Genomic DNA, 23,533 nt, shown 5'->3' with positions numbered 1-23,533 from the left:
TGAAGTAAGATTAGATATTAATGACATGATAATGCATGCTAATTCACTTCCCACCAGTCACTAGTGGGATTTTCATTTCGCGGTTCAAAAGCTAGTTTCAAAATTGTGTTTTTTTTAAATCGACGTTAAGAATCTAATTTTTCCAACCTTTCCACATTTTCCCAAACTGACTCATCATTGCCCATGTCATTTAGAAGCTGGGGAGTTCAGTCCAAAGCTCCAGTGAATGCAAATAATTCACCAATAGCCTAATTGATATCTACCTCCAGTCAATCACATCTACATCATCAACACTCACCCAAAACCAACTGCTCACCCCACACGTCAACTTTCCCACTCATCAGCCATACCTCCTTAAACAGAAACACAAACTGATAGAGAAACCCCATCTATGGAGCGAGCTATAGAGTTCACATTTCAAGTCCAAAGCGACTCTTCTCCGGAATTAGATTAGATTAGATTCCCTACAGTATGGAAACAGGCCCGCGGCCCAACAAGTCCACATCGACCCTCCAAAGAGTAACCCCCCCATACGCATTCCCCTACCCTATATTTACCTCTGTCACTATGGGCAATTTAGCATGGACAATTCACCTGACCTGCACATCTTGGGATTATGGGAGGAAACCCACGCTGACACGGGGAGAATGTGCAAACTCCACACAGACAGTTGCCCGAGGTGGGAATCGAACCCGGGTCTCTGGCACTGTGAGGCAGCAGTGCTAACCGTGCCGCCCATAATTCCCACCTCCTTGCTCAGTCTGGCCTATATGTGACTTCAGTTTCACATTAGTGATGAATAATTCCCTTATTGATTGGCTGAGGGAATTACATTGCAGTTGTTCAAAAGGAAACTCCACCACCTTTTCAATAAATGGCGACATTCTGGATGGTCAATAAATGCGAGGCAATGCCCACATCCTGAAAAGGAATAAAAGATCATTTGAAAATTTCAGGTGAGAATCAGTTGCGTAAATGGGCACAGACCACAATGGCCACTTTGCATTTGACATCATTTTTCAGTTCACAAGGATAGGAGTAGCTTAGAATGTGAATCTTGCTGAATTAGAGATCTGTTGCAGAAGCTTTTAATTTTGCAACAGGACAAATGCAAGAATGCCGCATTTCAAACAATCACAACACCAATCACAATAATCAAAACAAGAAGAAAAGTGTGCTGAGTAAATAGAAATCAAACAATGTTACACTTGGATCTCATACCTCATCCATCCATTCCTTAAAGGATCTTTCCCATTTTCCTGGTTTCTCCAGGTGCAGATAGGTGTCAAAAAGAATGAGATAAAAATACCTCTCCAGGTACTGTAGACTACGCAAATGTAAGCTTGAAGCACTATCTTTGTCCTTTGCCCTTTTTGACTGAAATAAAGAAAACAAACAATGTTTTGAAAATATAAAGTTTCTGATTTATAATTGTAGAATCAACTTTGTACCATTTGTACTAATACCAGAACATCCTCAGTTGATCATGTGGATTTGAAAGTTATAATACTGTCTGACAGTGCTGGGGTTTGGGAGAAAGTATGATGTCTACTTAAAAGCCAGAAAGTTATCAATTCCTGCGTGGGATAGCAGGGGAGGAGCAGTTATATAATCAGGTAGGAAAGCAGAGCTTCATCTGGTAGCTTACCAGTAATGGAGTTTGAGGCTCTTTGTGGCCAACTGATGGCCATTTTATGGTCCCCTCTCACTACTGTTGAGGGGTTTACACACCACCAAATGGTATACCCTGGTAATGTGGCTTCAGGGGCTCAGGGAGGTAGGTGGTTATTGCCTCCAGCTTTGGCATCCAGTGCCCCGATTTGAGCATGACCCCAGCAACAGGTCACTCCATCTTACTGTGTACTCCAACTTCTTTGCTGTTCTTGTTCAGACAGGAGTTGCAGTCTCAGCTATGACTACCTCTCCCTTGAGACTGCTTAGGATTGGAGAGTTGCTGGTCATCAGGGTCATCTGATTGGCTGGGCAGCTCTGGGAGGTGGGACATCGTTTCACATCGGGGCAGAAGTACAACTGCAGCCGAATTTCGCTTCATAAGAACAGCGAAGACTTTGTGTAGCTTCCTGGGCCAGCAGGGCTAGGTTCACACCGGACTTTTCAGCCACAATCTCCGTGTAAAACTCAATGCCTGAACGTATGAGTGACATCATTTTTCAATTCACAAGGATAGGAGCAGTTTACAAAGTGAATCCTGCTGAAAAAGAGACCTGTTCGGAATGCAAGTATCCTCTGATTAATTGATGTATCTTGATTTTTTTTTCACATAACAAGTAGATAAATAATTGCAATCCCTTCACACAAATACATTATAAAAATAAACCTCTGCAGATAACGCGGGAGGCACTTATTCCATTTACTTTTTGCTCGATTATGATATGAAATTTAAAGCTCCAATCTAATAGTAACCCTTTCCATTTGGAGTGGTGCAAAGGCAATCATTGTTAACTGAGATCTGTGAATGATTAATATAGCTATTTCTTCTCCTTACCTGGCAGCTGATAATCATTTGTTTTGTATTCCTTTGTTACTTTTAAACGTTTTTCACTTTTCCTTCCAAATCCTTTTGTTAATGAAAATTGCTGTATGTTTTTTTCATGATTTTCATACAGATTGAACACTGGGAAACCATGCTCATATTGAGGAGTTTGAAACCACCTTTAACAATATCTTCAAATTGATAAACTCCATTAAAGTAATAATATGAATTTGTTTAATCAATCCCCTGTTTCATGATCATTGTATCATATGACTACCAGATGGACATTTATTTTTCATCCAGCACTTCCTAGGTTCATAGAAACTCTACAGTGTGGAAACAGGCCATTCAGCCTATCGAGTCTATACCGACCCTTCAAAGAGCCTCCCACCCATCCCTGAAACCCAGCATTTCCCATGACCAACCCACCCAGCCTGCACACTATGGCAATTTAGCATGGCCAATCCACCTAACCTGTACATCTTTGGACTGTGGGAGGAAACCGGAGCACCCAGAAGAAATCTACACAGACACAGGGAGAACATGCAAACTCCACAAGTCTCCCAAGAGTGGAATCAAATCTGGGTCCCTGGCACTGAGGCAGCAGTGCTAACCACTGAACCACCGTGTGGCCTTAAAAGCACTGTAAAAACTCAAGGTGAATGACCTTGATGGAATGCACTGAAGGATGTCAGTGTAGAAACAATAGGCTCAGAGACTCAGACCACAGTTCATCAATCCTAAGACAGCCAAGTTGTGTTGGGATGTTGGAAGATAGCAAGTGTTATACTTCTGCTCAATGAAAGGAGCTTAGACTAACATGAATACAGTTGAGGAGAAAAAAATAATTAGAATTTATAATTTAAGATATAAAAATACACAGAGAAATCAAGAACAGTCAGTATGGTCTTTCTATAGGCAAGTTGCAAAAAGTAATAACAGACCAGATCAAAAGAAAGGAATGCAAGAGCAAATCAAAATAGAAAAGAGGCAGAACATATATTTTCAGAAGGCCTTTAGGGATGTAGAGGGGAACAGACACTTCCGTCCAACCTGTCCATGCCGACCAGACACCCTAATTATTCTAGTTCCATTTGCCAGCTCCTGGCCCATATCCCTCTAAAGCCTTCCTATTCATTTACCCACCTAGATGCTTGTTAAATGTTTTTATTCTACCAGTCCCCACCACTTCCTCTGGCAGCTCATTCCATACACGCATCACCTTCTGCGTGAAAAAGTTGCCCCTTAGGTCCCTTTTAAATCTTTCCCCTCTCACCCTAAATCTGTCCTGGATTTCCCCACCCCAGAGGAAAGACCATGTCAATTTACCCTATCCATGCCCCTCATGATTTTATACGCCTCGGTAAGGTCACCCTCAGCTTCCGACGCTCCAGGGAAAATAGCCCCAGCCTGTTCAGCCTCTCCCTATAGCACAAATCCTCCAACCCTGGCGACATCCTTGTAAATCTTTTCTGAACCTTTTCAAGTTTCACAACATCATTCCTCGAGGTGTGCACTTAAATAGGTCGATCCAGTTCATGCCGAGCCAACAAACGTGCCTGAGGGCCATGCTAATACTAACAGTAGCCCAAACTTGTAACCCACTTTTCTTTTGTCTCTGCATTGGATTCATTTAAATAGGGCCATAGCTCAATACTGAGGAACTGCCGGCCTCACCAATCAGATGCAGGGAATGAATGCTGCATCTGCAGAAATAAATGTATTCAATTCTTTCTCTATGCTCCCCATTGTAGCAGCAAATACTATATGACTGAATTTTACATTTAGTTTGAAAGAGAATGGAGTAGATCCAAGATTAAGTATAAGTAAGACCATAAGAAATAGGAACAGTAGAGGGTAATTCAAGTCCACAAGCCTGCTCCACCATTGCTAGATAATGGTTGATCCAATACACCTCATGATCACTTTCCCGCCCTTTTCCCTGTAACCCTTGATTCCCCCATTGATCAACAATCTATTGACCTCAGACTTAAATGTACCCAAGGACTCTGCCTGCACAGCCCTCCGTAGTAAGGAGTTCCAAAGAATCTCGAACCTCTGAGAGAAGAAATTCCTCCTCACCTCCATCTGAACTGACACCCCCTTTATTCTGAGACTATGACCTCTGGTCCCAGGCTTTCCCATGAGGAGAAACATCTTCTCAGGATCTGTTCTGTCAAACCCCTATGTGTTTCAATGAGATAGCTCACTCTTCGAAATTCTAGTGAGTAGTATCCCAACCTGTTTAGTCTTTGCTCATAAGACAATCTCCATTCCAAGGGTCATCCCAGTGAACCTTCTCTGAATGAAACATCTTCCCTTAAATAAGGGGACCAAAACTGCTTACAGTATTCCAGATGTGCTCTCATTGGCACCTTGTACATTGACAGGAAGACGTCCCTACTCCGAAACTCCAATTGAAATAAGATTCAACATTGCATTAGCCCTCTGGTTTTCTGCTGCACCGGTGTATTAACTTTCTGTGTTTTGTACACAAGTACCACAAAGCCCCTTTGTGTTATAGCATTCTGCATGTTTGTTTCCTTCAAGTAATATTGTTTTTTTTACCCTTCCTTTTGAGATGAATTGTAAGGGAACAAAAGCAGAGCTAGTTAAAGTAAACTGGTCAATTAGGTTAAGGGATAGGTTGACAAATGCAATGGCAGACTCTTATTTCACCATGAAAAATATTCAATGGAGGGATTTCACCATTCGTGATTCACTAAAAGAAATTAAAGATGCTATCAAACTTGACTAATAGACTTATGATTACATAATGATTGGTAGCAGGTCTGAAGATTGGACAGAATATGAAGAACAGCTAAGACTGATTAAAGAAATAAAAAGGAGGAAAGAACTAGAGAATGAGAAACAGCTAGTTAGGAGTATAATGAGGTGATAATAACAAATAGAATCAACAAAGCATTGATACAATAGAAAGTTAGTCCATGAATTTATTAATGGAAATAATAATGATAAATGATTTGAAGATATTTTCTAATTCAGTCTTCAATATAGAGAGTTTAAGTAACATGCTGAGGTTGCTATAAATCAGAAATGCAAGTGAGGGATGAACTCAAGAAAATTACAAACTCTAAGGAAGTAACACAGATCAAGTTGGCGAAATCTTGAAAAATTACAGAGGAGGAGTTGCTGGATGTCTTGAAACACATAAAGGTGGATAAATACCCAGGATCTGATCAGGTGTACCCTAGATATCTGTGGAAAGCTAGGGAAGTGATTGCTGGGCCCCTTGTTGAGATAATTGTATCTTCGATAGTCACAAATGATGTGCCAGACGACTGGAGGTTGGCTAAAGTGGTGCCACTATATAAGAAAGGTGGTAAAGAAAAGCTAAGGAACTGTAGACTGGTGAGTCTGGCATCGATGGTGGGCAAGTCTTTAAGGACAAAAGGGTAACTAGGGAGAAAATAGGGCCCCTCAAAGATCAGCAAAGCAGCCTTTGTGTGGAGCCACAGAAAATGGGGGTGATACTAAACAAGTATTTTGCATCAGTATTTACTGTGGAAAAGGATATGGAAGATATAGACTGTAGGGAAATAGATGGTGACACCTTGCAAAATGTCCACATTACAGAGGAGGAAGTGCTGGATGTCTTGAAATGTATAAAGGTGGATAAATCCCCAGAACCTGATCAGGTGTACCCTAGAACTCTGTGGGAAGCTTGAGAAGTGATTGCTGGGCCTCTTGCTGAGATATTTGTATCATCAATAGTCACAGGTGAGGTGCCGGAAGACTGGAGGTTCGCAAATGTGCTGCCACTGTTTAAGAAGGGTAGTAAGGACAAGCGAGGGAACTGTAGACCAGTGAGCCTGATGTCGGTGGTGGGCAAGTTGATGGATGGAATCCTGAGGGACAGGATGTATATGTATTTAGAAAGGCAAGGACTGATTAGGGATAGTCAACATGGCTTTGTGCATGGGAAATCATGTCTCACAAATTTGATTGAGTTTTTTGAGGAAGTAACAAAGAGGATTGATGTGGGCAGTGCGGTAGATGTGATCTATATGGACTTCAATAAGGCATTCGACAAGGTTCCCCATGGGAGACTGGTTAACAAGGTTAGATCTCATGGAATACAGGGAGAACTAGCCATTTGAATACAGAACTGGCTCAACGGTAGAAGACAGAGGGTGGTGGTGAAGGGTTGTTTTTCAGACTGGAGGCCTGTGGCCAGTGGAGTGCCACAAGGATCGGTGCTGGGTCCTCTACTTTTTGTCATTTATATAAATGATTTGGATGCGAGCATAAGAGGTACAGTTAATACATTTGCAGATGACACCAAAATTGGAAGTTAGTGGATAGCGAAGAGGGTTACCTCAGATTACAACAGGATCTTGACCAGATGGGCCAATGGGCAGAGAAGTCGCAGATGGAGTTTAATTTAGATAAATGTGAGGTGCTGCATTTTGAGAAAGCAAATCTTAGCAGGATGTATACACTTAATGGTAAGGTCCTAGGAGTGTTGCTGAACAAAGTTACCTTGGAGTGCAGGTTCATAGCTCCTTGAAAGTGGAGTCGCAGGTAGATAGGATAGTGAAGAAGGCGTTTGGTATGCTTTCCATTATTGGACAAAGTATTGAGTACAGGAGTTGGGAGGTCATGTTGCGGCTGTACAGGACATTGGTTAGGCCACTGTTGGAATATTGCCTGCAATTCTGGTCTCCTTCCTATCAGAAAGATGTTGTGAAACTTGAAAGGGTTCAGAAAAGATTTACAAGAATGTTGCCAGGGTTGGAGAATCTGAGCTATAGGGAGAGGCTGAACAGGCTGGGACTGTTTTCCCTGAAGTATCGGAGGCTGATGGGTGACCTTATAGAGGTTTACAAAATTATGAGGGGCATGGATAGGATAAATAGACAAAGTTTTTTCCCTGGAGTCGGGTAGTCCAGAACCAGAGGGCATAGTTTAGGGTGAGAGGGGAAAGATAAAAAAGTTGCCCTTTAGGTCTCTTTTATACACAGAGGGTGGTACGTGTATGGAATGAGCTGCCAGAGGAAGTGGTGGAGGCTGGTACAATTACAGCATTTAAAAGGTATCTGGATGGGTATATGAATAGGAAAGGTCTAGAGAGATAGGGGGCCAAGTGCTGGTAAATGGGACTAGATTAACTTAGGATACCTAGTTGGCACGGAAGAGTTGGACCAAAGGATCTGTTTCCATGCTGTACATCTCTATGACCATGTGTTGGAATGGAGGACTGACAAATCCCTGTTGTCTGTCAGACTTCATCTTAGGGTCTTAAAGAAGTGGCAAGTGAGATAGTTCATGCACTGGTTTTAATTTCACAAAATGTCTTGGATTCAGGTTCCATTCCATAGGAAAATAACAAATGGAGCTCTTTTATTCATAAAGGAAGGAAGAACAGAAAGTAAGAAACTACTCTCAGTTAGTTTAACATCTGCCATGGGAAATATATTAGAAGCTCATTTTGAAGATATTATAGCAAGACTCATAGAAAAGTTCAAAGCAATCAGGAGCAGTCAGTATGGTTTTATGTAAGAGAAAACATGTCAAAGTGATTTTTGGAGTTCTTTAAGAGAAATTAACATGTGCTGAGGATAAAAAGTAACTGGTGGATATAAAGTACTGTACTTAGATTGCCAGAAGGCATTTGATAAGGTGCCAGAAAGTTTATTGCTGAAAATAAAAGCTCATAGTTGTGTGTAGCTAGTAATTATAAACATAAAAAGGAGGTTAGCTAACTCACACAGATTAGCAAAAACAAGTATTTTCTACTCGATAAATTTACAACTAAAGTAAATTACTTGGATGAAGGTATTAATGATATGTTTGGAAAATTTGCTGAGGGCACAAAGGTAAGTCAAATAGTTAGCTGTGAAGACATGCAGAGGTTCCAAAGGAATATTGGGAGGTTAAGTGAGTGCATAAAGACTTAGAAAATACAGTATAATGTGGAAAAATGTGATGCACATTTTTACAGGAAGAATGAAAAAAAGGCATATTATGCAATTGGTAAAGAATTAAAAAGCTGTCAGGTACAAAGGGATCTGGATATCCCAATGCATGAGTCACAAACGTTTTGTACGCAGTTAAAGCAAAAAGTAGGAATGCTAATAGAATTACAAAAGAAATTGAATACAAAAGTAGTCAAGTTATGCTTCAGCTCAACAGAATATTGGTGAGACTCACATCTGAAATATTGCATACAGAATTGTCCTCCTTATTTAACAAACAATATACTGTAAATGCCTTGGAAGCAATTCAGAGAAATTTAATCAACTAATATTGGGATTAGGTGGTTTCTGTTATGAGAACATGTTGAATAAGATAGCCTTATATCTGCTGGAGTTAAAAAGAGTAAGAAACAACTTGATTAAAATTGATAAGATCCAAAGGGGTCTTGAGAGAAAGCATATGGAAAAGAGTTGTTTGCTCTGGTAGGAGAATCTGGATTAAGGAGTTTGCTGTTTTAAAATAAAGGGTTGCCCATTTAAGCTAGAGACAACCGTATGTTTTTCTCAGATGGTCATGAGTCTTTGAGAGTTCCTCAAAGGGAAGTGGAAAGGAATTCCTTAAATATTTTTATAATAACTTCATATTAAGCAAGGTGTTAACAGGTTACATCGGTTGAGGTATGTGGAGGAGGAGAAAGTGAGGACTGCAGATGCTGGAGATCAGAGTTGGGAGTGTGGTGCTGAAAAAGCACAGCAGGTCAGGCAGCATTCGAGGAGCAGGAGAAGTGATGTTTTGGGCATAAGCCCTTCATCCTTCCTGACCTGCTGTGCTTTTCCTGCACCACACTCTCGAGGTATGTGGAGTAACCAAATCAGCCAAAATCTTATTGAATGAAAGAGAAGGCCTGAAGGATGGTGTTGAAATAACTCCACAGAGGCCAGTATCCCATCACCAAATCACCTTTTATTTACATGTGTACCGTATTTGACACTGATCCAAGCTTCCTCAGAGCCAGCTCTCAGAGTGAACAGAATCTCTGACACTCCAGTTTATATCTGTCAGCCAGGGCTCCCTGATTAGACCAGGTTAACAGCCTCAATCAAGGGACTCATATTTATGAGGTCCACCTGGCTGACCTCATTACAATCACTACAGGAGTGGCTTGCTTTTGTTACCTAATTCATGTCTTCTTAGGACTGCATGTTCTGCACCTTCAAGTAAAATTATGGTTCATGCAAACATAACATCTAGGAGTGACAGAATTAGTCACTTGCAGACTCATTTGGCCTACCTGATCTCCTTGCTATAATTTGGCAAAACTCTCATTTCCTTTTGTATGTTGATTACTCTAACATGATTGTTAGGAGATTTCTCCATGAAATCACTTTAGTGATCTTTATTGCATACTCTGAAGGAAAGTAAATTCTCCTTGAGGTAAGGAAATCAAAACTGTGTAGCATCACTAAGACTCTATACAACTGCAGTAAGACATCTTCACTTTCACCCTCCTGCCACATTGCAATATCGATGATGAAACAATTTAGTTGTTTAAATGTTTGTGTGTTAACTTTTTGTATTTCATGCTCAATGACACCCAAGTCCCAAAAAACATCAACATACCAGTGTCTTTCATCATTTGAAAAGGTTTCACTTTTCCATTTTTCCTTTTGTGCGTTCCCACATTAAATTCAAACCACCATGTTTTGCCCATATTGTTCTGTTGCTGCCTAGCTGCTGAAGAAGGGCTTATGCCCGAAACGTCGATTCTCCTGCTCCTTTGATGCTACCTGACCTGCAGCGCTTTTCCAGCAACACATTTTTTTCAGCTCTGATCTCCAGCATCTGCAGTCCTCACTTTCTCCCTGTTGCTGCCTAGGCCATGAATTTCCCACAATTTCCATCTCTTTACTTATATCTCTTGTTTCAAGGAACTTTGTGTAAGATTTTTTGGACACTTGTCCTAATAGCTCCTTATCTTAATCCTGTCAAATCCTCCATGAGAAAGTTCTTATGAAACACCACTGATCATTAAGTGATAATCTATAAGTGCAATTTGCTTTTGTTGCTTGAAAGCAAATCGATTGTGGTAAAGAGACAAAAGTTTTAAAAAATATTTCTGAAGTTTGAGTAAATTTAGGAGTTTTGATTATAGTAATAGTCTACAGCTCACACTCCATGTAGGAGCACTTAAGGCCATGCTTTTATACTGTAGGCCTGCCCTGCTTCAAGAACTAGATTTAACCAGTTCACTTAATTTACTTAATCAGCTGGTCTCTATCAGCTACACAACTCGGAGAGCTCGTTTTAACTTTCCTCAGGCCTTCACTTACCTAGAGTTTGTTTGGTTTTTAAGAAGGCAAAAGATTAAGATTTATAGCCTTAAACTCCCAGCGTTTTCACTCGCTGCATTACACACTCTGTACATTTTTATTTGTTTCTTGAGAAAAACAGTTGCCGGTTTTCTAAAGTAAAAGCAAAACACCACATCTTTACTTTAAGCAGTGGACAGGGACACACAACAACAGAAATTGCTGGACAAATGCAGCAGGTCCACCAACACCAGTGGAGAGAAAATAGAGATAATGTTTTGAGTCCAGTTACCCTTCTTCAGGAATGTTACATGGTGTCACTCAATGACTTGTTTCTTTTTAATGCAAGTAAATGAATAGACATTTCACTCAAAATCCATAATAATCTCTGTAAAATTAGACTTCTTTTACAGTGAGAGTGGGACTACACAGTTGAGATGACCAGGTCTGTGTTAACTTGGGAACTTGGGGCAGATAGAAAAGGGAATGGGCAATTTCTTTACATAATTTATTCAACTTTCAGTGGCTAATGATACAGTAATTAGGTGGACAGGTAAGTTATTGATTGAGTCATGGTCATAGAGTCATACAGCATGGAAACAGACCCTTCGGTCCAACCAGTCCATGCCAACCATAATCCCAAACTAAACTAGTCCCACCTGCCTGAGCCCGGCCTGTATCCCTCCAACATTTCTTCTTCATGTACTTATCCAAATGGCTTTTAAACATTGTATCTATACACATTCATCTCTTCCTCTGGAAGTTCATTCCACACACAAACCACTCTCTGTATAAAAAATTGCCACTTATGTCTTTTTAACGTCTTTCTCCTCTCATCATAAAAATATGCTCCCTGGTCTTGAAATTCCCTACCTGCCGTTCACCTTATCTATTCTCCTCATTATTTTATAAACCTGTATAAGGTCACCTCTCAACCTTCTACGCTCCAGTGAAAACAAATTTTGAATTGTATGCATTTAACTGGGGGTAATAGTTTAAGTTGATTTTTGGGAGATATAAGTATTGAATTACATCTAGAACTTCACCAGTTGGACTCCTTTATATAAGCACAGCTAACAAACAGTTCAGTGATATATATAAATCTGAAATCTAATTAGCTAAATAAAACACATTAAAAACAATCGAACTAGTGACATATTGGAGATGTAGCGTGTGTGAGCTGTTAGACAGCAGTATGATCCACAGCAATCACATCTGCATTTAAAGGAAATTTGGCTCAATGTTGATGAATTGTAGTCAGAGCTTTGAGCACTGTGATGCATCAGGGAAGGGGAAAGTTACCAGGACACTATTGTTCCAGGAAGTAGGCATGTCCCTTGTTCTTACTTATGCAAAGTCAAGAACATGAAGGTGTGACTGCAAGTGAGGCAGGTACGGGGATCCAGAAGTTAGCAAGGATGAAGCTTCCAGCCTGTAGTTGTCCAACAGGGTTGAGATGCTTGCAGCTTGAATGCAGAAGAGCAGGGGCTGCAGAATGGATAAACAAACTAACCATAGCACCATGATGCAGGGAACCAAACTGCTGATGGAATGTTAAAGGGAAAGAGGTTGTAGGGGTTTTTAGATTTAGGGGTTTAGATACAGTACTCTACAGCTGAATGTGAGTCCAGAAGGCTCTGTCTCCTCCTCAGTATGAGGATTAAAACCATCTCCAGGCTGCAAAAGAATTTTGGGTGGGAGGGCAAGGATTCAGTTGTTGTAGTACCAACAGCTTGGTAAGAAAGAGGTTCTGCTCAGGGAGTATTAGCAGTCAACGGCTAAATTAAAAAGCTAGACCAGAGAGGTAATAACTTTTGAATGACTATCTGAGTCAAAAGAAAATTGGCGTAGGATAAATAGTGATTACAAGACAATTGAATACCATAATAATTTTGAATCCAACATTCACCAATCATAAATAAGAATCTTACATTTAAAGAAAGCCAATTGCATAGTTAATGAAAGGGAAACTAGCTAAGGTGGATTGAGTATTCAGCCTAAATGGGATGGCAGTAATTAAATATTAGGAACATTAAAAAAAATTCAAAATAGTCAGCAAAAATAAGTTCCTTTGAAATATAAAAAAGCTCAGCGGAAAAGATCCATTTCTGGTTCGTAAGGTGATTAAAGATTTAACATTTCAAAGAATAATGGTAGGTTTGAAGATTGGATATAAGGCCATATATTTTAGAAACCACCAATGGAAAATCAATGTGTTGACAAAAAGAAAACTATAACATGAAAATAAAACTAGATAGAATAATAAAAGCAGAGTGTAATAAATTTTGTACGTGTATATAAAAGAAAGAGAACAGCTAACGTGTCTCTTAGCAGTGGTTGCAGGAAGAATTATGATAAGGAATGACGAAATGGCAAGACATTGATTATATATTTTCTGACAACTCCCCAGGACTTGATGGTCTATATCCTACTGCTCTAAAAAATAGCTGCTGAAACGTGAATGTACCGGCTATGGTTTTCCAAATTCTCTAGATTCAAGAATGTTCCCAACAGTTTGGAAATTGGCAAATCCAATACCGCCATCCATGAAAGGATGGATCACGAAAATGCAGATGGACAAGCCAGCTGTCCCGACATCAGTCATTAGGAAAGTGCTGAAGTCTGTTGTTTTTAAGATTTATTATTATTATTATTTTAACAATGCACTTCAGAAAGCAATATATGACCACACAAAATTAAAGATAGTTATGCTAAAAGAGAAATCCTGCTTGCTTAGATAGCCAAAACATACTTGATAGGGTGTGACACAAAAATGGAATATGCAAAATAAGAGGCTTTGGAGTTGGAAGTAATATATTAGCATGGGTGGAGGTAATGGACAAATGGGGCTAAATAGGGCATTTTCAAGTTGGAAGGACGTAACTGTTACAAGGATCAGCTGCTGGATTCTTAGCTATTTAAAATCTACATTAATGACCGAGATAAGAGTCAAAGAGTAATGTTTGCTGTTGATACAAGCTTGGTGGGAATATAAGCTATGAGGACGAATTAAAGAAGCTGATAAGAAATTTAGATTGATTAATTGAGTGAGCAACCAAGTGGTGAAATGTGAGTTCTTTTAGCTTTATAGTATGAATGTAAAAACGGGATATTTTTTAGAAGGCATAGAAAACTTTGATGTACCTATATAAGAAATGCAAAAAAATTTGCATATAAAAATTCACAAAATAGCATGTTGTCCCTTATGGCAAGGGAATTGGAATGGAAGAATAAAGCAGTCTTCAGAAGCAATGCAGCAAACCTTCACTGGGATGAAAGGGTTGCCCTGTGATTAGAGCTGAACAAATTGTGTCCATTTTCTCTCAAGTTTAGAAAAATGAGAACTGATCTCATTGAAACATTCAAGATCATGAAGGCTTGATAGGGTAGATAGCAAGATGTTATTCCTCCTGGATGGGGAGTCTAGTACAAGAGGACACAATTTCAGAATAAGAGATGGATCAATTAGAACTGAGATTCCCTTATTTAAATAGTTATGAATCTTTGCAATTTTCTGCCCCAGAGAGTTGTGGATGTTTTATTGTTGAATATATGTATTGCTGAGATACATATCTCAGATTTTTGGTCTCTCAGAGGATCAAAGGATGTGGGAGCAGGCAGGAAAGTGGCTTTGAATTTCATGTTATACAGTGCCGGAACAGAATATAGAACACATTTGAATTTCATGATTTTTGTATTTAAGAATTTCAGGTAAATTTATTCAATTGTTTGCATCCCTGATTATATGATTCTAAAAAACAAAGGATCTAAATCTGTTCACTATAATTCTGATATAATGCAATAGTTCCATTTTCATGCAATCTTGTATTATAAGAAAAGTGCACAATAGCCACCCCATTTAAACTAATGAGGCCGGAATTGCATTTTAGCCAATACAAGTAAGGAAAGTTCATGTATTACAAATAATGATCTAAATTCTTCAATCACATTTAAGCCAATTCGTGGTGAAGAAATGTGCATTATATCAGAACAGACGGTATTGCATTTATTGGTTTGTAATCTGTTTTTTGCTGAAGATTTACTTCTGTCTTAATGCATACAACTGAAGAAACAAATGTAGTATCAGACTTGAATCTAATAGGCATAAATAATAGCAAGGTCAGTGAGCAATACCTCAAACTGTTTCATCTCTTTCTTCCTTCATGGTGGACGCACAGGTAAGATTTTGAAACATTTCCAATGAGAATTGGAAGAAATAAATAAGGCACAAACTTAAATCTAAGTAGCACCTTTCCCAACCTCAGGGTGTCCAAAAGCTCTTTCAAGCAAATGTTGTAGTATAGCAACTCATGTAAAATAGGAAACAGCACAGCCAATTTGCAATCAGCAACTTGCCATAAACAGCAATGAAATAATAACCAAATGATATTTGTTGAGGAAAGGATATTGGCCATGGTAGATGCCAGGAAAGCTTCCTGTTCTGCTAAGAATTGTGCAATTAGATCCTTATTGTCTATCTGGGATAGCTGACTCAATTTAATGTGATTGTGAAAGGTGGCACTTGCAACACACAGTCCACTTTCAGTTTAGATTAGTACCCAAGCTTTTGGAGGGGGGATTGGCAACTGAACAGTCAGAGGTGAGAATGTCAAGGCTGGCATCATTTTTGCCCCAAGTCCACCTCACGTTTTGAGCCTTCAGACTTACACAAAAGAAGCTCTTCCATGACATATCTACAAGCTCCAAACCACCCAAAAAAAGAAGTTTGTGAAGAAGTATTGTCCTCTCAAAGAGTTTAACCTTCAGTAGGACTTTGGAAATTGATGTGAAAAACTAACCTTTTCCCATGCAAGACTAAATACTGTCTCCATGCTAAAGGTGGTGTCTATCTTGACTTCAGGTATTGTTATGAATCAATGTCTGGAGAAAATGGCCCCTCTGTCCTTCATTCAGTATCTTTGATGGCTCCATGAGTCACACAAGATCACAATACAATCCTATGTACACACTTGCTTCTTTTGTAAATCACTGTGCTCTCTCATTCATGGAAAATTCAATGAGCAAGGATTGCTTCTCCCTATTTATTCTATCCAGACCCTTCTTGACTTTGAAAACTTCTCAAATTTTCTAGTGGCCTTCTTCAATCTATTCTCATAACTGAAGGTTCTCATCACTGGAACCATTCTTGGAAATCTTTATGACAATCTCTCCAATGTGGTCACATCCTTCCTATAGTGTGGTGCAGAAAATTGTCTAACAGGTGTCATATACAAGAACAGCATCAATTTTTCTTGTACTCTATGCTCTGTTAATAAAGACAGTATGCTTTATGAAATTGTGTGTCCAACTTCAATGATCTGTGCGCATATCCAAGTCCCTCTGCTCCTGCACCCCATCAAGGAATGCACACCTTTTAAGCACTAGTCCAGGCCTCTAGCTCACTGATTCAGTAGTACTACTGCCCTCATTAATGGAGCTGATTCAACTATAAATGAACTCCAAAGAATTTGCTGACCTCTTCTTGAAAGAAAAACATTTTCTGCTTTTAAATTTCAATCTTTTAACTGCACCAAACATACTTTTGATTCCTACTTCACAGGACGCTCTCATCACAACTGAACCATTGACTGTTATCAACATAGTCAACATCTGTTGGATTAATTTTCATGTGTGAAAACATTTGCTGACTTCAGTGAGTGCAGATCCAAAGTAAACCACTGCGCCTCATAAAAAGCAACTGAAGCACAGGGCCTCATTCAGGGAAATAAACTTAAGGTCACGATAAATTATGGGGATGATTCAGAAAATAAAGTACAGAGACAGTCAAAGATTATACATGGTGCTTGATAATACAATTTACTCTTGTAAACCAAAGCAAAATATTTCATTCAGCACTTGGCCAGAAGACTGGCTTTCGATTCAACAGGGCAATCTTTAACTGAAATGCAAACAAAAAAAACCTATAAATACTTAAATTCCTGTTCGAAGGAAGGACACAGACCTGAAATATAACAATCTATCATTTCCCTATATAGATGTTAACTGTGTATTTGCAGGCATTTGCAAAACCTTTTTGATTAGTTTGGCACTCAGATTGCGTGTCGTGCAAGGTTTTGTTAGTGAACAAGTAATCCAGAGGTCTGGACAAATAGAGGGGAGGGAAAAAGGAAAATCTTGAATTGATTTAATGTCTTGGCATATCTCAATGTATATTACAGCTAAATGAGTATTTTCAATTGCTTTAGGTAGGGGATTCAGCAGTCAATTCTGCAACCAGTACGGAGACAGCACAGTGCTAGAAACAACAATGTAATGACCAGTTAATCTGTTTCAATGAGATACCAGAGAGAATTCTCCTGCTTGGTCTGAAATACTTCCAGGTTACGAGATCACAGTTTAACCTCTCATCCACAAGATAGCACCTCCAACAGTGCAGCACCTCCTCACATTGTACTTGCATTGCCAATTTGGGTTCTGTGCTCCAGTGTTTTACTGGGGCTTTAGCCCACACTTATTATTTAGACACAAAAAAATTACCGATTCATACAAGATTAAAATCTTGGTAATCCAGGGAATAAAACAGTTTGAGGGTCTAAAGCAATCTTTTTTTAAAATCTGGAATTAAGAGATTCATCTTCCCTATATGTGATTCCAGTCCCACGCCAGCATGATTGATTTATAACAAACTGCTGTGTATTTGGAGGCTACAGGGACTGAAAAAACAAAAGAACCTGTCTAGAATAGTGAACATGGAGCTGACAACCGCAAGAAGACTAGTGGAAATTGAAGAGCAAAGCGAAATCCGCACAGCTGAAGCTGGAAAAATGGGGGCAGAGGTCACAATCTTTTGTTTCTTAGTCCCATTACTCAATCTGGCCTTGCTCCACCAATCCGTCTGTCATTTAATCCTTCCTGCTCTCCACCATATCATATTCACTGCTGGTATTTTCCCAACCTTCTCTTTTCACTTGCTCAAAGTTAATTTCCAACTATTCCCAGTTCTGATGAAAAGTCATTGGTGTTAAACATTCATTCTGCCTCTCATTCTGCAGATGCTGCCTGACCCCTGAATATTTTCATTATTTTCTGTTTTAGTTTCAGGTGTCCAACATCCATAGTAGAGCTAACATGGAACTAAAGTGAATAAGTGGTGAATTCCAATGCAATGTGACGTCTACAACTATGCAAAATTCATTTTATCTTCTGCCCATGCAGCATGAATCCTCCAGTGAAAATGGAGTGTGTGTGGAGCAATATTGCCATCTCTAGGTGTGGTAGAAAAAACAGATGGGATGAAATTGGTCATCGATTGGAGAAAGTGGGCAATAAGGAATGGTCACTAATGTTACGCTTGATCTGGATTTGTTTTCCATTGAAGTTCAATGTGCTTCTAAAAGGAGCCTAATCTACACTGTGAGCCAAGATCAATAATATTCCCATTGGGAGATTAAATAAAATAGCCTGTGAAAACAAGTACAGGGATTGTGATGCACAATTAATCTGTGACTTTCGATTGTAATGCAGACATCATGCAAACTTCATGCTGTCTGACCTACTGTTCTTTTCCGTCTTCCCATCTACTGACTCTGGCTTCCAGCATCAGCAGTCCTTACTGACTTTGTGCTACCTGCTCATTTTCACAATCTTGGTGGAGAAGTTGGATAGAAGGAAAGATATCCTGTATTCAAAGAAAGGAAGGAGGCTTTCCAAATAAAATTTCAATGAAAGTACTGACCATCCCCAACGAGGTCTTGCTTGCAAAATTCACAACATAATCAGATGTGATTTCATAAGTTTGTGAAGAATTATGCTGACATCCAATTTAAGGTTGTCAGCCAGATGTATGGTATGCCACACTTACGTGTAAAACACAAAGCTCTGTTCATTACAGAGAGAAAGAACATGTACATACGAGGCACCTGTTTGAACACAACAAAATGAATTCTCTAGTTAATTTCTCAGGACAATGTATTGGCCAATCACAGTCAACCTGCCTGGTTTAAAACTTAAAGGATCTGTTTCCACGTTAAAAGACCCTGTGACTCTATCTTATGTGACAACCCGACCCAGACCTAGCCTGCATAATGGCATTGATTGAGAATATAACATGGGGACAGGCATGCTGTCATAATGTGGTAAGAAAATATTCGCCTCTCCCATGGAACTAATACGATTTTCATCTCAGCACTAAGCCTTTTTGTGTCACTGGTGACTCAGTCGGTAGCACTATCATCTCTGAATTATATATTCAAGTCCCACTTCAGAGCTAATCAAGGATAACACCTCAGAGCAGGATTGTGCTAAACGGATGGAGTTGTTGCGTTTTGGATGAGATGTTAAAACAGAACTCCGTCAGCTTTTTCATAGAACATAGAACATAGAACATAGAACATAGAACATTACAGCGCAGTACAGGCCCTTCGGCCCTCGATGTTGCGCCGATCAAAGCACACCTAACCTACACTAAGCCACTATCCTCCATATACCTATCCAATGCCCGCTTAAATACCCATAAAGAGGGAGAGTCCACTACTGCTACTGGCAGGGCATTCCATGAACTTACGACTCGCTGAGTGAAGAACCTACCCCTAACATCAGTCCTATATCTACCCCCCCTTAATTTAAAGCTATGCCCCCTTGTAATAGCTGACTCCATACGTGGAAAAAGGTTCTCACTGTCAACCCTATCTAACCCCCTAATCATCTTGTACACCTCTATCAAGTCACCCCTAAACCTTCTTTTCTCCAATGAAAACAACCCCAAGTGCCTCAGCCTTTCCTCATAGGATCTTCCTACCATACCAGGCAACATCCTGGTAAACTTCCTCTGCACCCGTTCAGCTGGGACATGAAAGATTCCATGGCTTTCGTTGAAATAAAAATGTCGATATTTATCCTCCTCTTTCAATATCACTAAATCAGATTATCTGGCCATTATCATAACTCGCCATGCCTGCATTGATAGCACCTGCCAAGCCCATGACTGCTCGCAAGGACAAGGGCAGCAGATGAGTGTGGTCACTACCACTAGCATTCCCTCTAATTTCTTTCCAGCTGCACAGATCTCCAAGGTCCATTGTCAGTAGAGATGTCAGGAATCAGGAGACTATACCACAATCGGTATGCCAATGCCAGTTGCCATGTGCAGAATCTTGAAGCATCTACAGACATAGCTGTGCAACTTAGAGGGAACTTTGACCACCACCTGCAAGTTTTCTTCCAAGCCATGCACCATCCTGACTTGGAACCATAATCAACATTCCTTCACTGTTGCTGGGTCAGAATACTGAAAGTCCCTTCTTGACAACACTGTGATGTACCTACACCCCAAGGACTGGCAGTTCAAGAAAGGACTCATCACCACCTCCTCCAGACCATAAATGTTTGTCCAACCAGTGATGCCCAAATTCCATGAAGAAATATTTTAAAATGCTGGTTGTGAAATCTTTCTATGTGCAAATTGGCTGCCACATTTTCTACGTTTAGTGATTGCAATTTAACAAGTGCTTCATTGATTGCAAAGCACTTTGGCATGTCCTGAGTTCACGAACAGTGCGAGAGAAAGACAAATCTTTCTTTCTAATACCAGCTGATAATCAAATTGAGAATGGTTGAGGATTTTTTTTATGGCTGTTTAATGATGGCTGTTTTACTATCATTCCGAATATTTAAATTGTTCCCCATGAAATTGCATATATCGTATCATAGGCAGATAATTGAAAAAAGATCAAAAGGAGATGTTTAAGTTAATTACAGGATGGGGAAATGCAGGTCATTTTTTTAGGATCGTGTTTTTCTTATATAGTCAAAGGGATATTCCCCACTTACATTGATGCATTGTTTTAGTTAAATTATAAATATGACAAATAGTTCAATTTATAGCCCAGTGTTCTTGGAACCAATTCAATTTCTGGATTAGTTCAACAAATCAGAAATTACAGCAAAATTTGTTTTACTCTTTAGGCAAGTGCATTCTAAGGTAATGATTAATGAGTTTTGAGAAGATTTGTAGCTCAGGTTGAGGTTTTGGATGTAGGTTTGCTCGCTGAGCTGGAAGGTTCATTTTCAGACATTTCGTCACCATACTAGGTTCAGTGAGCCTCCTGATGAAGTACTGCTGCTGATTCCTGCTTTCTATTTACATGTTTGGGTTTTTTGAGTTGGTGGTTTCATTCCCTGTGGTGATGTCATTTCTTATGGTGATGCCATTTCCTGTTCTTTTTCTCAGGGGGGTGGTAAATGGGGTCCAAGTCAATGTGTTTGTTAATAGAGTTCCAGTTGGAATGCCATGCCTCAAGGAATTCTCATGTGTGTCTCTGTTTGGCGTGTCCAAGGATGGATATGTTGTCCCAGTCGAGGTGGTGTCCTTCCTTCTCACTAGTGCAATCAAGTTTGTGAGACATGATTTCCCATGCATAAAGCCACGTTGACTATCCTTAATCAGTCCTTGTCTTTCCAAATACCTGTCCCTCAGGATTCCCTCCAACAACTCGCCCACCACCGACGTCAGGCTCACTGGTCTATAGTTCCCTGGCTAAAATAGGAGACAGGCAAACATTTGTGGACATCTACTTCCTGACAGAGTCAAGAGTGTGGAACTGGAAAAGCACAGCAGGTCAGGCAGCATCTGAGGAGCAGGAGAGTTGATGTTTCAGGCATAATCCCTTCACTAGAAATCTAATTAATGGCAGCATGATAGAGGCAATTTTCTTATTATTGAAATCAGTTGAGGTATAGATATTGGCAAAGGCAATATCTATACCTCAAATACTAACAAGGGATATTCCACATCCACTTGAAAGCGCAGATATGGCATAAGCTTAACTTCTCACCTGGAGGACAGCATGTCTGGTGTTGCAGCCTTCCCTCACTATTGCACCAAGGTGTCATTTGCTTTAGAATCCCTACAGTGTGGAAACAGTCCATTCCCCTACATTTACCCCTGCTAATGCACACATCACTGAGCACAATGGGCAATTTAGCATGGCCAATCCACCTAACCTACACATCTTTGGACTGTGGGAGGAAACTCGAGCACCCAGAGGAAACCCATGCAGACACCAGGAGAATGTGCAGACTCCACACAGAGAGTCACCCAATGCTGGAATCGAACCTGGGTCTCTGGCACTATGAGACGGTATTGCTAACCACTGAGCCACAATGCCGCTGAGGTATTCAAATGCCTGGAGTGGGAAATACAACCTTCTAATTCAGACTATTACTATTGACCTAAGGATTTTAGTACCACACTAATCCTCAGACATCATCCTCTGCCTCCTCCTCACATGATACTCAGTTACTTGTGAAGATGTGAATGTATCATTGGAGCAATCTCAAGGCTTTTACCGGAACTGTATTCATGCCTTGAATGTCTCCCTGTGTTTCCATAGCCAGGACTGGATACTATACCTAAAGTGTTGTACAGTTGAAGCTTGACTTTCTCTGGCTTGTAGTCCCTAGACACACTATATCTGCTTTGTTACTTACTCTACCGCAGTAATGGTTGATTTTATGATGAGCAAATGTTTCTTCTCCAATACATTGCACGCTACAGCCCTGGGTCAAACACCTCTGTGGGAGCCACCCACATTGGTTGACTGTACTGGGCGTCAATATACTTTAGCAGTATCCAGGACACTCAGGGAAGAGGAAATGAAAGCAGCACAAATTCACACAGAAATTACTCTAACTTCGTAGAAACAGAATCTGGCAAAAGTTGAAAATTGAGGAACAGCACCACTTCATTAAATTGGCTGCATTATAGCCTTACAGGTTCTATATTGAAATCAACAATATTTGATTGCATTCACTGCTCCTGTTGGTTCAACAACACGTGGTGCCACTGTTTAAGAAACGTGGTAAGGACAAGCCAGTGTACAATAGACCAGTGAGCCTGAAGTCAGTGGTGGGCAAGTTGTTGGAGGGAATCCTGAGGGACAGGATGTACATGTATTTGGAAAGGCATGGACTGATTAGGGATAGTCAACATGGCTTTGTGCATGTCTCACAAACTTGATTGAGTTTTTTGAAGAAGTAACAAAGAGAATTGATGAGGGCAGAGCCATGGACATGATCTATATAGACTTCAGTGAGGCAGTCGACAGGGTTCCTCATGGGAGACTGGTTAGCAAGGTTAGATCTCACGGAATATAGGGTGAACTAGCCATTTGGGTACAGAACTGACGCAAAGATAGAAGACAGAGGGTGGTGGTGAAGGGTTGTTTTTCAGACTGGAGGCCTGTGATCAGTGGAGTTGCACAAGGATCGGTGCTGGGTCCTCTACTTTTCATCATTTATATAAATGATTTGGATGTGAGCATAAGAGGTACAGTTAGTAAGTTTCCAGATGACACCAAAATTGGAGGTGTAGTGGACAGTGAAAAAAGTTACCTCAGATTACAACAGGATCTGGACCATATGGGCCAATGGGCTGAGAAGTGGCAGATGGAGTTTAATTCAGATAAATGCAAGGTGCTGCATTTTGGGAAAGCAAATCTTAGCAGGACTTATACACTTAATGATAAGGTCCTAGGGAGTATTGCTGAACAAAGAGACCTTGGAGTGCGGGTTGATAGCTCCTTGAAAGTGGAATCACAGGTAGATAGGATAGTGAAGAAGGCGTTTGGTATGCTTTCCTTTATTGGTCAGAGTATTGAGTACAAGAGCTGGGAGGTGATGTTGTGGCTGTACAGGGGACATTGGTTAGGCCACTGTTGGAATATTGCGTGCAATTTGGGTCTTCTTCCTATCAGAAAGATGTTGTGAAACTTGAAAGGGTTCAGAAAAGATTTACAAGGATGTTGCCAGGGTTGGAGGATTTGAGCTACAG

At 40.1% G+C, this 23,533-nt stretch overlaps 1 protein-coding gene across 1 annotated transcript in view; it reads right to left on the bottom strand.

Annotated features, from left to right (window-relative positions):
- Positions 1–23,533, bottom strand: part of LOC140492483 (paladin-like) — a 118,201-nt gene that overhangs the window by 20,956 nt on the left and 73,712 nt on the right. Inside the window, exon 18 of the mRNA XM_072591375.1 lies at positions 1,222–1,377. Within this exon, the coding sequence (XP_072447476.1) occupies positions 1,222–1,377 (156 nt within the window). The remainder of the gene's footprint in view (positions 1–1,221; positions 1,378–23,533) is intronic.

Source organism: Chiloscyllium punctatum, chromosome 2 (assembly GCF_047496795.1).
Source record: "Chiloscyllium punctatum isolate Juve2018m chromosome 2, sChiPun1.3, whole genome shotgun sequence".
NCBI classification, from domain to species: domain Eukaryota; kingdom Metazoa; phylum Chordata; class Chondrichthyes; order Orectolobiformes; family Hemiscylliidae; genus Chiloscyllium; species Chiloscyllium punctatum.
The sequence above is the reverse complement of the archived record's forward strand: the minus strand, read 5'-3'. Positions and strand labels throughout refer to the sequence as shown.